We start from the raw sequence: 17,457 nt of genomic DNA, 5'->3' as shown, positions 1-17,457 counted from the left end.
CCCACCAGCTCCAGGGCTGCCCAGCCCCAGGTCGTGCAGGAGCACTTGGGAGTCTACCACAGAGCCCTGAGAACGGGTGAGGAGTGGTCCCCGACGAGCGGTCCGAACAGAGACCACGACGCCCACGGAGCCCTCCCAGGCCTCCCACACAGGCACCCTCTCCCTGTATGTGAAGATCAGGCACAGCGTGGGCACGTGGCTTCGTGGCAGGGCCTGACTACACCCAGCTGTCTCCACAGCAGGATCCGGCCGCCACGGTACTGACATTTGGGGCCGGTGGTCCTGTGTGGCGGCGGGGGCTGACCTGCATTCTACAGAACATCAACACTGTCTCTGCTCTCCCCCTGCTAGATGCCTGTAGCCGCCCCCTACCTCCGTGTGACAAAACCACTCCCCGAGGTGGCCATGTGGCCCCTGGTGAGCGGGGCCAGCCCCGGAGCCCACGCTCCTACGCCCTGTGCCATCTTGCTGGAGCAGAGTGCTGCCAAGGCCCCGGGCGCCTCTGCCAGAACGACGGCCTCCAGCTCGGCTCAAGGCCCTGGACGTGAGAAAGAACCTGGGGTTGCGGAGCCGGGTGGGCTGCTCCTGTGCTGGCCCTGGAACAGCACTGTGCCTCTGAGGGGGGTGGGCGCCCAGAAGGTACTTCCGAAGGGCTGAGGGACAGGCTCCACTGCAGTCACTGAGCTGCACGGTGTCCCGTTAGCCGCAGCTCAGAAACAGGCTGAAGGAGGGGCTTCAGTTGCAACAGGTCAGCTGGGCATGACCACAGAGCTCCTGGGGGCCTGGGCTGCCGGCCGCGGGAGCAGTTTCCCTGACCGGTGGTTCTGCAACCGCTTTACCCAATGAGCGGCGACGCACAGACCTCATCCTCCTCTACTTGGCCCTCTGAACACTGCAAAGCGTCAGCCGTAGCGGGCCACGTGAGGGGAATCCTGAGTACCACAGCACGCCTGCCGCCTGCCCACCGCACCCCTTCGTCATGCCACCCCCCTTCTGACGCCAAGCTCCCTCTTGGTTGTAAGAAACAGAAACCAAGGCAAGCGAAGCCAAAAACTGTTAGTATTAATATTTACTAATATAAAGTGTATATAAGGAACCTGCTATGCAACAGACGCTGCCCTGAGCACTTACACTGAGCAGTAAGCCAGACGGTCCCCACACTATTTGTGTAAGGTACAAACTGAAACGGGGACTTAACACCGAAAGGGAGACGGTGGTGGATCTGGCACCTGGTAAGAGGACGGTCTCTCAGGACTGTCAGTTCTCAGGCACTGACACACGTTGGGGGCCAGCCATTGCTGGCCTGCGGCCCCAGTGAACAGACACATGCCCCCCCACCCCCCAGGAGCTCTGAGTGCCAGCAGGTGGCAGAGGCAGGGTGGAGGCCCGTGAGGAGGATGTGCTCTGCTCTGCTCAGAGCCTGCCCTAGACCGTGCGTGCTGTCAGCTGACAGTGGAGGCAGAGGGCCCCACAGGCTCCTAAGCTGTGAGACAGAGCGGCTGCTGGTGTCCTGAGGCCTCAGAGCTTGGAGAGGGGGGCGCACCCTCAAAGTCCCGCAACCCAGCTTCAGGGAAGGGTGCTACAGCATCCCTGCTCACACATCTCCCGTGCCAGGGAGCTCACTACCAGCAGCGGCCCAGCCCTCGCCAGTGGCTCCGCCTCTCCCTCGCCCAGCAGCTCAGTGCCCACTCCCCTCTGCCCTCGCCCCAGGCTACCGGCCCCACCCTGGGGCTTGTCCCCTCCCCCCACCCCCATGCTTCCCCTTCCTGGATCCACCCCACTCCCCACCATCAAGTCGAATTTCTGCCGGTGTGATTCATCAAGGGCTGGAGGTTAGCAGGGAGTGGAGGAGATGACCAGTGACAGGAAGAGAGAGAACCGGCGGTGAGCATCAGGGCAGCGATGCCGGCTGGAGGAGAAAGGCAGCTGGGACGGACGGAGGCAAGGGAGGGGGCACCTCTGACCCGGGCAGTGCGCCTGCCTGGGGCTCAGGTGGGATGGCAGTCTATGCTGCTGTCCGTCCAGCTCATCCTGGGTGTCGGGCCCTGGGCTAAGTGCCTTCAGAGGCCATCTCTGTGTGCCCTCAAAATGACCCTCCAAGAGCTCCATGGCCCACCTTCCAGACGTACTATTTTCCCACCTGCCGGAACGAGTGAGCACAAACTTACAACGCCGATCGTTACCAAGCTCTGCAGGTCAAGAAGCGGGTCTCACTGGGCTACGATCGCGGCCTTGCCAGGGCTGGCTGCTTCTGGAGATTCTGCAGGAGAATCTGTTTCCTGGTCCTTTCCGGCTTCCGGAGGCACCTGCATCCCTTGCGGAGCGGCCTCCTCCACCCTCAAGGCAGGGGCACCAGGCCAAGCCCTCGTCCTGCCTTCCGGCTCTGGTTCCCCTCCTTCTGCCCCCTCCCCCGGTTTTAAGGAATCCTGTGATTACACTGGGCCCAGACAATCTCCGCATCTCAAGTTAAGCTTATTAGCAACTTCACTCCGTCTGCAACTTTAACCCCTTTTGCTGTGCAGGTAACATGCTCACAAATCCCGGGGACTAGGGTGTGGACGTTTGGAGGAGACCGACCTCCTTCTGCCCCCTGCAGACGGCTCTCTAGCACAACCACCTCACATGGAAAATTACTCACCCCAAACCTTGAGGTCCCCCAAACTCTCAACAGCATCAAGTCAAGCCCCAAACGTCACCTAAGTCACTCAGTCAGGTATGGGTGAGACTTGCATGATCCATCCCAGTGCAAAACCCCTTTCCACGTGCCATCTTTGACACTGGAAATGCTACCTGCTTCCAGAATACAAAGGTGGGGCAGGCACAGGACATTTCCATCCCCAAGGGGGAAGACAAGTGGAAGGGGAGACAGCGGAAGGAAGTGGGCATCACTGCGCCCAGCCAGGCAAACCCCACGAGGTGCTGGCAAGGCCTGGGAATAACTTTGTGGCTCAAGGCTCTCCCCTCTGGGCTCGCAGCTCCCCCTGCAGGCCACGCTTTCTTTCAGGAAAGGCAGCCCAGCAGTTGCCGGTTCCCCGCCCCCCCCCCCCCCCCCCCCCCGTGTCTCCTGCCCACGGGGCCTGATTCCCTCCTCCCTATGCGCCCTCATCCCATCTGGCAGGGTTTCTGATGCGTGAGATTCTCAAGCACGGCATGGGTCTCCTGTGTACGCCATGGGGATTTGCTCCACAAGACGAGAGGTGCCTCCAGATCCTTCCAAAAAAATCTTCTCTTCTGTTTTGGCTTTTGCCGAGAGGAAGGAGGCGTCTGTCAGTCATGCATACAATCTCCTCCGAGTGCCCTCCGCAGGACTGAACGCTCTGACCTTACTCATCTTGCCCAGGTATTAACCAAAGGCTGTCCAGCTGTGCCCTCGACTTGTTCTCTAGAGCACGCTGTCTCTGACCATGAACCTGCCGTCCTTTGGCTCGGCTAAGTTCCCAAACCATCAAGTGCCAGGTCCTTTTGGTTCAAGAGCTCTGCCTTCCGTCTGACTCTCCTCCCCCGTGTCGCCACGAGCAGCAGAGCAGCAGGAAACGACGCTGCGCAGCTACACTTTGCTTGGAAACCTTCTTGGCTAAACATCCACGCGGACTGCTCCCAAGTCCTGCTTTCCTACAACCGAGGGGCAGAACTCGGCAGAGCTTTCCACGAGGTAATGCTGCACATCCAGCCTCCGTTCCCGCTGACATGGGCCTCGCTGTTCTGGGCCCTCACCGGCAGCGCCCCACATCCCTGCTTCTGCCGACAGACGCTCGCGCTGGCTCCGGGCAGTCCTCAAGGTGAACTCACCAGGATTCCTCCGTGGCGCCCCTCATTTACTCCTGGGTCTTTGGTAGGGGACACATCAATGTCCGGGCCCCCTCCTACCAATCGTCTTGCTTCAGAAAACCGAGGCTTTTTCTACTGTGCCCCTCAAAATCCTTCCAGCCTCTGCCACTGCCACGCCCCAAGGCCACTTCTAAATTTGATGTGTTTGCTGCAGTAGCACCCCACCCCGGGACCGAAATCTGCATTTATTTCCTGTCCCCGCTGTGGCTGCTTACCACACACCTAGTGACTTACGTCGCAGCTCTGGAAGACAGAGGTCCAAGATGGTCCCTACTGGACGACAATCCGATGTCAGCACAGCTGCTTCTTTCTGAGGCTCAAGGGGGAGAAAACGTTTTCTTCCTCTTCCAGCTTCTTGAGGTGCTGCACTCTGACTCAGGGCCCTTTCTCTCCCCTTCATCGAGCCTCTCCCTCCACGGATACGGAGTCCTGTGTGGTTTCTCGCTTTCCGGGACAGAGCTAACAACGGGGTGTGGGCGGGTAAGCGAACGGCCTGTCGGGGCAGAGTGGGGACTCCACTCCCGGTGCGCCCACCGAAAGCTGAGTCCTCAGCACGGAGCCCAGCTGCCCCGGGAGCGCCGCACGCAGCCACTTGCCGTGCGGGCCAAGGAACCAATGCAGAGGCGAGAAGGCTTCCCCGAGGCTTAAGCGGGCCAGGATGTTCTGGCTCTTGCAGCAAAGAGCCAGCCAGCTGGAGGAGAGCACAGGGCACTGCCCTCACCCTCAGGAGGCGTGCAGACTGCTCCTCATCCTGGCTGCCTGTCCCTTCCTGGGTAGACTTTCTGAGGCCCTGTGCCAGTGCTGTGCCCACAGATCCCACAGCTCTTTCCTGAGTCAGAGCTACACGGACCATGTGTGTCCTGGACAGCTTTCTGCAGATGCAGGTGTCACACACGTACACTCACACGCAGAGACCATGACTCCCACCGTGTACGGGGTGTTGGGGGAAGGAACAGAACAGCCGTCAACAGCCAGAGAAGGCAGTCCCCAGGCCAGATGTCAGGGCACGGCGCCCTCTACTCTCTCCTCTGCCCACACAGTACCTAGACTGACTCCAGGGTTCAGGCACCCCCTCCCCTTCTGCTCCCCAAGTCCGGCCTTGCCCCTGCATTCATCCCACTCCGGAGCACTCCCCTAAGCTCACCCCTTGGACCACACTGCCAGGCCAGCGCTAGCCCTTGCAGCAGAGCCCCCGGGGCCAGGCTGGCCAGGAAGCCGCCCCCCCCCCCCCAACTCCAGAGAACACTCTGGGGTCCCTGCCACCTGCACGGGAAGGCACAGCACGAGAGATCAAGCCCCTGCCCCGCCCCCAGAGACTCGGGAGACAAGGCATGACCCCCACACCCCCAGCTTCCCGAGGTCCTGCAAGCCCAGGCTGTGGACACAGGTCAGCAGGGGAGCCTGTGGTTGGCCCTGGCAGGAAGAGCCCAGCCTGGGGTGCGCAGAGACCACACGAGGGGGCGGGAGGCAGGCCACCTTCAGTCTGGCACCAGCCCTGGCACTCTCAGCAAGGGTCATCGAGACGCCGAGGATACACACAGGCGCTGACCTGAGAGAATTCTTTTTATTACGACCGACCGAACAGGTGAGCGGAGCAGGGACACCCAGCCTTCCGCCAACAGCCGCTTCTCCACACAGGCCGTCCGTCCGCCCAGGCACCTCGGTCCTAGGCCCAGCTAGTCCAGGGGCCCTCGTGGGCAGCAGGGGCAGGAGAGGGGGACATGACCACAGGGTCAGGGCCCCTGTGGGGCACCCCCAGCCACGCCCACCCTACTCCACCTGCTCTGAGCCGCCAACAGCCAAGATCCAAGCAAGGCCAGGAGAGGGAGGTCTGAGGGGGGGATGGGGCGGAATCTCTAGAATAACCCCACCCTGATGACAAACCAAAGCGAGCCAGAGTCCCTCCTGGGAAGGAGCCCCAGCTCTCACTGGTGTGTTTCTCTCAAAAGAGCAGAGCCCTCAGGGGAGGCGGGGGCAGGTGCCACACGGAAGACCAAGGAAAGGAAAGCCCCACAGGAGAAGGAAACTCAGACCGGCAGTCCCATAAACGCTGTCGAGCGAACGAATGAAATCCGAGGGTCCTTCTTGACAAGCGGCACTCATCCATCCAACAGGACAGCCCCGGCAGGGGCCAGTCCGACGCGCGGCCTGCCGGCGTCCGGGGAGCCCGCGCGCTCGGCGCGCCCGGGGCCGGGCAGGGGGGCGGCGTCAGCCTCTCAGACCTCCCGCCGAGCGCGCCCGGGACGTGTGCGCGCACACGCAGGCACACGGACCACCGTCTCTCTGCACACGTGCACGCCTGTCCGGCCGGGGGCTCACCTCTCCTTCACGTGGTTCTGTGCCCCCGCGCCCCCCACCGCCGGCCCCGCCCCCGCCGCCGGCCCCGCCCCCGCCGCGGCCCCCGCCGCCGCCGCCGCCGCTGCACAGCACCTCCGTGAGGTCGTCCATGACGGCGGTGTCTTTGGGGTCGAGCAGGTTGAACTCCCTGGCAAAGAGGATGAAGTGGACGTAGAGTGTGTTCAAGTGTCCGTGCAGCTCGAGGGCCAGGGTCTCCTTGAAGTGGGACCAGTAGATGTGCGCCAGCACGTGGAACAGGTACTTGCAGATCTTCTTCACCAGAGACTCGAAGGAGCTGGGGAATTCCCTGCCTGGGGAGAGAGCCCACGACGTCACGCCACCGGCACTCCGCTCGGTGGGCCACATCCCGCCGAGCTCCCACCAGTCTGGAAGGAGCTGGCTGGGGTGGGGTGGGGGGGGGGACCGGCTGTGCAGGAGCCGTCTGGAGGGCCCCCCCTACCTCCCACCTTCCCCCCATCGGCAGGCGCTCCAGTGACCTGTCGCCCCGGGCCTGGCTCCCGGAGCTGCGTGCCTACTGACCCGGCAGGTGCCTACTGCTCTGTACCGGCTGCCTCTGCATCGAGGGGCCTGCCTCAGGCCACCCTCAGCCTGGCCCTGGCCCTGGGATTACGGGTGCTTCCGTGATGGATGCTCTCAGGGCCCTCGATGGGGCCGGGGCCACGGAGGATGACAGGAACCAAGATGCACGGGACCCTCTGGCAGCTCTGTACTGGCCTGAAGCCCCCGCCACAACCACCGCTCCTCGGCTGGCAGGCCCCAAGTAAGGGGGACTGCCATGGCCCCAGCACACGGGGGGTGGAGGGGGTGGCAGAAGCCACGGGTCCCAGAGCCTGGGGTGGGGATGGGGGTCTCGACCCAGGCCGAGCTGACCCCTGCCAGAGGGCACCTGCCTGGCTTTACAGCCCCAGTCACACGGCTGCCCCCTCCCGACAGGTCTGGCTCTGTGTCCCCTGCCTAGCAGGGAGGGGCACCCAGCACCAGGGGAGGGACATACCGTATTTCGTGGGGAACACGTCCTCATCAGTCACCAGCTTCTGCACAGAGCTCATGACAAAGTCGACGTACTGGGGAGCGGTGCACTTGACCTTCTTCCCCCGCTCATCGTACCAGTAGTACTGTCTGTGGGGACAGAGAAGGCCAGTCACGGCATCACCACAGACACGCAGGCCCCACCCCCGGCCACAGCCCCCTTGCTAATGGACAGGCCCTGGGAGGAGGCCAGCCCTCGATGGGGAAGGGGACTCGGCCCCGGCTGCCACTCAGCGCCAGAGCCACCCACTCAGAGGTGGAAGGTCTGGGCTGTGACCAGGGTGTAAGGTGGCACTCCCCGGTACCTGCAGGGAGGCCAGGCTGCATGAGCGCCTGGTGCCGTGTGCCCCACAAGGCCCAAGAACGTGAACAGGCAGGGGAGCTGGTCAAGACGAAGCCCTCGGAAGCTGGAAAAGCTCCCTGTTTTCCCCCAGGAAGGGAAACTCCTGCAAGGCCCTGCCGTCGGTTAGAACGCCCACCCTGGCGCCCTCCTCACCACAAGGTGGCTCTGCCTCACCCCTCTCCTGTCTGCCCAGGCGTCAGTGCGGGTGCATCGGAGCACCTGAGGACACCCACACAAAGCCCTTTTCTGTGTCAGTCTGGACAGCCTGTGGGGTCCCTGTGCCAGGAAGTGGAGCCCGGCCTCTAGCGGCCAGGCTGAGGCCCAGGTCTGCAGTGAGATCCGGAGGACAAGGCCCAGTGCGTGGGCAGCAGCACAGACACCTACTCTACCCATTCCCCACCACCCCCCCCCGCCCCCCACGTGATGGCAGGTGCACCTGGCCACAGGTGCCGGCATCGGAGAACACAGCTGACCCCAGAAACTGGGAAACAGGTCCCCACAACATGCAGCCCCGAGACACTGGCTCCTGAGGGATGACGAGGACTGCCCCGTCTGGAACCAAGGAAGATGAGATGCTCCGTTTCGGACGTTCCTCTTGTTTGTTTTCATTTTAAATCACCACGCAGGAAAGATGACCTGGTGGCATGTGGTCCCGTGCTCCTCACCCATGCGGACGGCCGGGTGCTTCCCACATGAGCCGGACACAGCTCATGCTGCCCTCCTGCCACGGCCCCTGGTCAGTACCCCCCCGCACACCAGCGATGTCCCCCGGGGACGCCACATGGCATCCTGAGCTGGGGGGTGACCCGGCCACGTCCGTGCGCACATCTGCAGCCCGTTCCTTCTTACGCTGAGACGTGCTCCTGTGTGGAAGTGCTGGTGTGTCCAGCCACTCACCCGCTCAGGCACCGGCTTGTCCCCGGCTCGGGGCGATGACGGTTCAGGCTGCGACACGCACTCCAGGACAGGTTCCTATGGGAGCACAAGCTCTCACTTGTCTAAGGCGGACACTCGGGACCGGAACTGCCGGGCCCAGGCAAGGGGAAGCGCCCCTTCCGAAGGAGCCGCGAAACCACTCCCGGACTGGCTTCCGTGTCCCTCTGCGGCCCTGCCGCACACAGTGTCGCCAGCGCTGGGCCCGCCAACGCGGGCTGTGACTTCTGAATCCCCATCCACCTGCTGCTTGAGGGGCTCATCTGCTCTCCTGTGTCTTCTCTGCTGGCCTGTGTGTCCAGGCCCGGGCCCACCGGTGACCAGGCTGTTTTCCCACAGACGAGTTGTGAGGCTTCTTCACACGTTCTGGGCCGAGTCCCTTCTTGGGTACGTAGTCTGTGGTTTGTCTTTTCTTCCTTGTGATAGCGTCCTTCTCTGAGCAAAAGCTCTACATGTTGATTATGCTCAATTTGCTGATTCTGTTTCATTAACGACCATGCCTTGTGTCACAGCCAAGAGCTCTTCACCTGATGGTACGTCATGAAGATTTCCTCACTCTCTTTCAAAAGTTTCATAGTTTTACAATTTAGAATCATTTGGAGTTGCTTTTGGCATGGAGTGCCGGGTTTGGGTCAAGATTCACTCCCCCACCCCCCACAGATGACTGTTTTTTCCAACAGCTTTGGTTGAAAAGACTATCCCTTCTGCACCAAATTTCTTTTGCATCTTTGTCAAAAATCAAAGGCCCACTTGGGGCGCCTGGGTGGCGCAGTCGGTTAAGCGTCCGACTTCAGCCAGGTCACGATCTCGCGGTCCGTGAGTTCGAGCCCCGCGTCAGGCTCTGGGCTGGTGGCTCGGAGCCTGGAGCCTGTTTCCGATTCTGTGTCTCCCTCTCTCTCTGCCCGTCCCCCGTTCATGCTCTCTCTCTCTGTCCCAAAAATAAATTAAAAAAAAAAAAAAACGTTGAAAAAAAAAAAAAAAAAAAAAAAAATCAAAGGCCCACATCTGCGTGGGTCTATGTCTGGACTCGGCTGTCCCCTTGACCTGTGCGTCTGCTCCTCTGCCACACCGTGTGTCTTCGGTGCCGTGGCCTTACAGCGATTACAACTGGGTGGTGGGATCCTTCCGGCCTTCCTGCTCTTTCCCCAAAACCGCTGTCGCTGCGCCAGCGGCTGCGCCCCTCCACGTGTCTCAGCCAGCTCATCGGCACCCACGACGGCTCCGCTGGGGCTCCGACGACAAACGAACAGGGCGGGCTGAGAGAGCTCCCCGTTGGAGCTTGTCAAGCCTCCCAGCCCACAGCGCGGCACGCCTGCCACTGGCGCAGGCCTCTGACCGCGCTCACCGGCACCGGGCACTTTGCAGCGTACACACCCGAGTGTACCCCGAAGCACTTGGCTGTTTCCGGAGCCGTCAGGAAAACTATCATATTTATGCCATAAGAATTTGTGATGTTTAATATCTGCTGAGTTTATGCTGACACCCCCTTCACTGCTTATATTGATAATCTGCACCTTTCTCTTTGTCAATCTTGCTAAAGGTTTATCAATTTTATTGATCTTTTTAAGAAACTGGCTTCTGGTTTCATCGATTTTCCTGTTTTCAGAAATCACTTTTGATCGTTTCTGTTACTTCCTTTCTTCTGCTCCATTGGGGTTTATTTTGCTCTTCTTTTTCTAGTTTCTTAATATGGAAGCTTAGGGTACTGACTTGAGATCCTTCTCCTAAAGTAAGCGCGTACCCACAACTGTCCCTCTAGGCACGGCTGTAGCTGTGTCCCCTCAAGTCCGGTGCGCTCTCGTTTGTGTTCCGTTTAATACATGTCTAATTCTGAGACTTGCTCTTCGATCCACGGATTATTTAGAAACATGCTAATTTCCAAGTGTTACTCATTCCAGTTTAACCCCATGACATCAGATGACTGACTCAGCACGATTCTGATTCTTTCAAGTTTGCGAAGGGTTGTTTTGTGAGCCAGGATGTGATCTATTTTGGGGACTATTCTGTGTGCGCTTGGGAAGAATGCGCTGCCGAGGGTGAAATGCTCTCCAGTCCATCCAGTCCAGCTGGCTGGCAATGCCAGTGAGTCTGTGACCTCGTTGGCTTACTGTCTACCAGCCCTCTGCCTCCAAGACAGGAGCACTGAAGTCCCCTACTCTGATTTTTGTCCGTTTCTCTCAGTTCTGTCCACGTCCTCTAGGGAAACGCTGCTGTCTGGTGCATACACATTCAAGATCGATCCTCCTTGATGAATTGACTCTTTTGTAAATATGCAGACTTCTTCACACCTCATCATTGACTCTGCTCTGAGGCCTACTGTGTCTGGGATTAACAGACACTCCGGCTTTCCTCTCATTAGTGTTTTGCTGATACATCTTCTCTGTGCTTTTAGTTGTGATCTACTGATGTCACTGGAAGTAAAGTGAGTTTCCTGTGAACACTGTTCAGTTGGCTCATTCTCACACAGTGGGGCGTGCGGTTTCGCCTTCCGTGGGGTCAGTCCCTCGCGGTGACCCACCATCCAGAGGCAGACGCCGCTGCTCCCCACGCAGCGGCAGAAGGCAGAGAAGCGACCCAAGGCCACGTCACGATGCCCGCGCCGGCCCCTCACTTCCTCTCCCTACGCAGCCACTTTTTTGTCTCGCACCATCACAAGAAGAATGTGGGTACAAGCTGAGAGACAGAGCGAGCACGTTCACGCAGCTTTCACTGTAAGACACTGTCATGACGGTCCTATTTTATTATCAGGTATTGTTGTTACACTCTGTGCCTCACGCATAAATTACATTTTGTCACAGGCAAGTGTGCACACACAGGGGTCGGGCTGGTCTGTAATTTGAGGCCCCCGATGGGGGCCCAGGGGCACGGCCCTTGGGCACGACCTCTGCCTAGTGATCAGCATGTCTGCACCACGGACGCTCACTAGAATTTCTGCTGAGTCCGAATTTAAGTCTGCCATCGTTTGTTTACTGCTCATTCCCTTTGCTTCTCATCGCCCTTGTTTCCTCTTTCCTGCCTTCTTTTGGGTTATGTTTTAGTATTTCCTTTCAGTTCATCTGTTACGAATCTGGCTATGTCATCTACACAACTTCTATAGAGGCTGCTCACAGGAGTATGAACTACATACTCAGTCTTGCTTTCTGCGCTGTGCTGAGAGCACAGCCCCCCGCGGGCCCCTCCATCTGGCCCATCAGACAGGCGTGGCTTCAGGAGCTCGGAGGGCTGGTCCCCAGCCGCAGCCCCCTTGCCCTGGGACCCCCCGCAGAAACTCCCGTGGAGCAGGTGCGCCGGCTGTGCGCGGGTTGGTCTTCCTCCGTGTGGGGAAGGTCCGTACCTCACCCGAACTCCTGAAGGACGGGTTTGCCCGAAGGACTCTGGGACACCTGCTTTTTCTCACTTTTCTCACTTTTTCTCACCTCCTTTCCTCACTTTCAAAACGTGGCGGAGCCTCCTTGTGGCCCAAGGCTTCTGACAAGAGGCACAGGCACCCGCCAATGTCCCCGCAGGCGCTGTGCCGCGGGCTCTGCTCTGTGAAGGCCTTCTCTTCTCGGCCATTTTGTTATGATGCATCTGCCTATGGATTCTTTTGTCCTACCTGGACTTCATTCAGCTTCCTGAATTTGTAAGTTTGTGTCGGCCACGCTTGGAAAGCTCCCAGCCATTATCTCCTCAAATACACCCTCCACCCAGCCCTTTCTCTTCGCCTTCTGAGACTCCAACACCACCCTCTGGTCTCCATCCCTAGGGCAGCAGCAGGGTGCAGACAGGGCGCGGCCCCACTCGGGACCCAGGTGGATGTGCTGATCGGTCCCGAGGTAGCAAGCAGCTCTGTGGGGTGACCTTTGGCAAACCTGCCTTTTTCTCGGAAACTAATTTGGTATCAAACAACCGCTAGGAAGGCACTAGAGCACACCAGGTCCTGTGAGTCTGTAAAAACCCCGTGAAGGAGGCCACAGAAGGTCGAGAAGAATGAAGAGAAGTGGGCTTAACATTCCCCAGATCCCCAGTCTCACACAGCAGCGCCAACATCCGGGCGCAGGTCTGCCCGACACCAAGCCCTACACCGTCTCAAGGCATCTCTTCTCAAACACGGTGATGCCAAAGGGCACACGGGGGCAGGGGGGAACGGCTTCCCCACCCGCCCACCCTACCGGTCACCTCTGACGCTGCCTGGTCAGGCCGAGCCAGCAAGCATCCTACTGAGCACACCACACACACAGCTCTCGAGCAGTGTCCTCGCCCGCCTCCAGCACCTGCTGCTGGCGTCACTCTAGCGAGGGTGCTTCCCTCCCACATCGATGTCCTCCTGCCTCAAGCCGACCTGCCCCACCTGCCCCGAGATGCCCTTGCCTGTGGCCAGGGGGGACACATGTAATGCCTGGGCTCCCGTCGGTGGCTCTTTCTGGGTGACAGAATGGAGAGTGTACATCGTCTACATTTGCTCCCATGTGACCCAGCCCTGAGCTGTGACCTGCTGGGGCCACGAGAGCAGGGCCTGGCAGGGCTAGGAGTCAGCTCAGCCTGCCTACGACCGAGCTGGGTCTGTGCCCAGCAGCCTGGCCAGCAGCTCTGCCGGCAGGATGGGCTCAGGACAGCACAGCAAATGTGTGTTCGCCAGCAGGGGCTAGCGGCTCATGTACGCTTGCATCGGCCCCTGACCTGCAGCCCCGTTAACAAAAAGGAGGCGTCAGAAAGGAGCTTCCGCGCTCGTCCTCAGTCCCAACGGCCCTAGGCTGAGCCCCAGCACACCCGGCCTCTTGTTCAAAGCCCCTTCCATCCCTTCTGCCGTCAGGGGGCCAGCCCGCACTGTGCAGGGACCCTCCCGCCCACACCCCAGTCAGAGCTGCTGCAAGTCCAGCGGGGTGCCTCCCTGCTGAGGGCACGAATGTGCACACGCTTCCGGAAGAGAGTGACCAGCACCCAGGCCCACCGAAAACTCACGGAGAAGGCGTCCCAGCCCCACAAAACCTGCCAGTGAGGAAGGCGCCCAGTCCCTCGCCGTCCCCCGTCACCCCCTCCACACAGAGCAGGGGCTCTCAGGAGAAGCTGTCCTTCGGGGGCCTGGGCGGCCACTGGTTGGGCGGCTGGCTCTTGATTTCAGCTCAGGTCATGATCTCACAGAGCGAGCCCCCCATCAGGCTCTGCACTGAGCACGTAGCCTGCTTAAGATTCTCTCATCCCTATCTCACTTGCGCGCACGATCTCTCTCTTTCTCTCTCTCAAAAAAGAAAAGAGCCATCCTTCAACTGGACCACTAAGTAAAGCAGAGAAGTGCCTGCAGCTTCACGACGCTCTGACATTTCAGGAAACCAAGCCGGGCATGTACTGCGGACACCCCCCTACCACACACGTCCCCGCCCTGGCTGGGCTCTGCATCTGGTGTCCCTGCTCCACAGCGACAGGAGGTGCAGCCCCGGCCAGGATGTCGTTGAGGAGGACCCCACGCCATCAGGAGACCCTGCACGGGTGCAGTGAGAGGGTCCAGGGTCTGAGCTGCAGCCAGGCAGCGACTCACGTGTTGCACACGGCCATCGTCTGGCATGCCTCTCCTGTGCAAAACTCAGAGATGGTGCTGTACTGCAGGTTGACGTGGTGGAAAAACGTGGTGGCTGTAAGAGAAGAGAAGGGGCAGGCGTGAAACCCACCACTGCGTCCACGAGGAACAGCCTCCTTTCCTTGGACCCTGGGGCAGCCGGCACCTACCGCAGACCAGAGACACATGTCCCAGTGCACAGCACCAGCCCTGGAAGCCGGCCACCAGCCACTGCTGTGCGGGCTTGGGCGTCTGCTTGGACGGTGCCAAGCTGGGCAGACAGGCAGGGGCCATCGAGCTGAGTCCCCTCCGCAAGGGGTGGGGCAGGCACACAACCTGTGAGCCCTGAGCCCTGAGCCCCAGGCCTGCCCAGCAGGTGGAGGTGAAAGCCACCCCCCTGTCCCGTGGGCCACGGCCTTCCCATGACCTGGGCACTGCTGGCCTTGCGGCCGCACTCCCACCCCACAGACGCTCCCCGGCACGGCCAAGACCTGCGCTGGGTCCCTGTGTGGTGGAGACCCCAAGCGCACTGCAGGGCCGGCCACCAGCTGTGGGGAGGCCTGGAGGAGGTGACCACCTGCAGCCGCCATGGCGCCCTTCCCCACCCTGTGCCCACACGCACTGTTGCTGGCCAGCCACTCGTTGAGGTCGATCTCCCGGGGCAGCACCACCAGCTCCTTGAACCCAACGTCAGTGATTCTGGACTTGGCGTACTCCGGCTCCAGGTACATCTTCTTCTCCTCCGTGGCAGGTTTCTTTCCATTGGGCTTTGCTTTAGACTTCCTGCCAGAGAAGAGGGAGCAGAGGGTCACTTCCTGCCAGAGACAAGGGAGCAGAGGGTCACTGCAGACAAATGCTGGCATGGAAGCCACGAGCTGGCCCAGAGACACGAGTGGGGACACAGGCCGCTCTGGGCCCACTGAAGGAGGTGCGCCGGCCAGGCTAGTCAGGCTCCACCTGCCATGTGTGACACTGCAGCCATCTTGGCCCCCAGGGCCACCAGATGGGACCCAGGGAAGAGCGTCCCTGGCCTGGGCCCCGGTCCTTTTGTGCAGATGGTCCAGCGGCCCACTGTTACAGAGCACTGACTGACACGAATGAGGCTCCCCCCTGCACAACCCTGGGCTCCGTCCCAAGCACACGGTGCAGGTTCCAGGCAGGGGCAGAGGGAAATCTGCTCAAACTACCGCTTTGCACCAAAAGGTTTTTTTTGTTTTGAAAATAGTTCTTTTCCAAAACAATATGCTGTCATACAAAACAGAATAGGTTTGTTATAGCTATTTTTATAGGACTAAATACATTTTTTTGAAATGTCTTTGTTTTTATTCAAATCCAATGAGCGTCACTAGCTAAGCCCCACGAACCAAAAGTTCTTGGTGCTGAGGGGGCCCCTCCTTGGTGGGGGAGTCCTTAGCCTCAGAACCAGCCTCCCACCAGCTGCCCCAGAGGCCGGAGCCAGGGTCGTGGTGTGTGCGAACTGGGTACACAAATAAGACAGGACGTTCTCACGAGAGACACGTGACCAACACAGTGGCCCAGGGTGGGTTTGTCAGAAGTCACCGAATCTGTCACACTGGAGCCCACACTGGGCAAACACGCCTCAGGGCAGAGGACCCCGGGGAGGGCCACGTGCAGACACGGCCCTTCCCCCTTCCGGGCAGCAACCACCCAATGTGGAGGGGGCAGGGGGGCCTCCCGCCATCTAGCGGTCAGCTCAGAGTGACACTGCAATCCTCCTGCACCTGTAGGAAATCCCCAATTCTTGAATTGGGCTCCTGGGGGAAAGTTTGAGAAACTGAAGGGAAATGCTTAAAAGCACGAATGAGTCGCCTGACTCTTAATTGAACTGAATTCTTTAACGGCGAACACTGTGACCCACGGAAGACAGACTGCTCGTCATGAAGTCTTATTGACCAGAAAAGGCCACCGTGGCCATCAACTCTCAAAGAGGGATCATCCCCGTCCCCGGAGCGGCCACGGGCCTGAGGGCCAGAACCCCAGGGGACGCAAGCCCATCCACCTCCTGCTCTGTGGGGGTGAGGGGCCGGAGTGCGCACGTGCCCGCCCTGGCAAACCAGCAGGCACTCCCGTCAGGATGGCCATGAGCCCACTGCACCAAGGGCCACCCTCCTCCACCTGGCCCCCTGCAAACTCTGGGGGGCTGTGGTCGCCGTGCTGGCTGGGCCGCAGAGGTGGGGGGGCAGGCGGGCAGGGCCTGGACTTGGGGCCCAGCATACGCGCACCCAGGCCGCACCCACTCACACCCTCAAGGGCTGTGGTGCCTGCGGAAGGAGCGGCAGACCGGCTCACTGCGCCGTGGGCCTCGGTGGGGGCATGGCCTCGTGGTGGCGGAGCTGAACACTGCTGTCCCGACGGCTCGGGGCACTCAGCTCCCTGTGCATCCCTCCCCCTGCCAGCCCTGCTAGGAGCAGGGGTGAAAGGTCTCTGCAGCTCCCTGACCTTGTCCTTTTCTTCTTGTTTTGAAAAGTCGCTGGTGGTTTATTTAAGAGAAACAGGAAGGAAATATGTTCCCCGAATGCCAGGGAGATGTTTTCCCTCAGCTTCTCAGCAAATCTTCTCCTTAAAAGGCGACGTGTGTTCAGCCTCCTGGTGCACCACTGGGAGTGGCCAATGCCACGCAGGGCCACAGCGTCCTGGGGACAGGGCGGGACAGACCCCCCCCCCCCCCCCCCCGACCGGAGCTCCGAGCCCTGCCTGAGCAGGCCAAGGCTGGAGCACAGGCGTGAAGGTCTCTGTCTCTCTCCCACACACACACTTGCAGTGAGCGCTTCAGGGGTCCCTGCCCAGGGGACTGTGCGGTGGGGCTGTTCACTGGGGACAAGTGTGGACATGCGCTTCACAGGGCCCTGTGGTCCCCTGGCCTGGGAGAGCGAGGCTCCCACCCTTCCCCAGAATGTGTCGAGGGAGACCGGGTCCTGGAGGGTTCAGGGAGCCCAGGAGCTCTGCTGCTGCCCTCAGATGCCCCGGCAGGTCGTGGGAAGGGCCGTTTCACTCCCCGCCCCCTGCCCTTCTCCTGACCCTAGTCTCTGCTACTGAGTCACATGCCACCCTGTCAGAAAGCCTTGCGTCACCTGGAGGATCTCCTGTGCCCAGAGCGCCAGGCACGAGGGTCCAGCCCACGGGAGGCACTTCAACCCGTGCAGCTCTGCTCCGGCCACCCCCACCCCCACCACTGAACATCCATCTGCTGGGCACACTGGCCACCCTGCGTCTAGGCCCCATCTGACCCCAACCCCTCACCTGGGCTCTACGTGCACACCTGCCCGCACCTCACTCTGACTCACCCGGCTACGACCACAGATGCCGGGCCTTGATCCCCGGGTCTAGAGGGTCCTATGATCACACGCGTAGGGATGGGGCAAGAGCCAGTTGTCTGAGCACCTCCCTGCCCCGCCATTTAGGAGCCATGTCA

The 17,457-nt window shown here is 60.5% G+C and overlaps 1 protein-coding gene and 1 long non-coding RNA gene across 2 annotated transcripts; one reads left to right on the top strand and one right to left on the bottom strand.

Moving 5' to 3' along the window:
• Window positions 1-3,051: 3,051 nt before the first annotated feature.
• Window positions 3,052-5,770, top strand: LOC131488351 (uncharacterized). The gene is made up of 2 exons (XR_009250173.1): window positions 3,052-3,340; window positions 3,473-5,770. It is a non-coding gene; the product is annotated as an uncharacterized LOC131488351 (long non-coding RNA).
• MOB2 (MOB kinase activator 2) lies at window positions 5,374-17,457 on the bottom strand. The gene is given in 6 exon segments (XM_058690066.1): window positions 5,374-6,188; window positions 6,190-6,476; window positions 7,181-7,305; window positions 14,007-14,100; window positions 14,647-14,807; window positions 17,330-17,457. Coding segments are annotated over 6 exon segments (825 nt in total). The 5' UTR covers window positions 17,443-17,457; the 3' UTR covers window positions 5,374-6,143.

This window comes from Neofelis nebulosa, chromosome 10, assembly GCF_028018385.1.
Source record: "Neofelis nebulosa isolate mNeoNeb1 chromosome 10, mNeoNeb1.pri, whole genome shotgun sequence".
In the NCBI taxonomy this organism is placed as follows: Eukaryota; Metazoa; Chordata; class Mammalia; order Carnivora; family Felidae; genus Neofelis; species Neofelis nebulosa.
The sequence above is the reverse complement of the archived record's forward strand: the minus strand, read 5'-3'. Positions and strand labels throughout refer to the sequence as shown.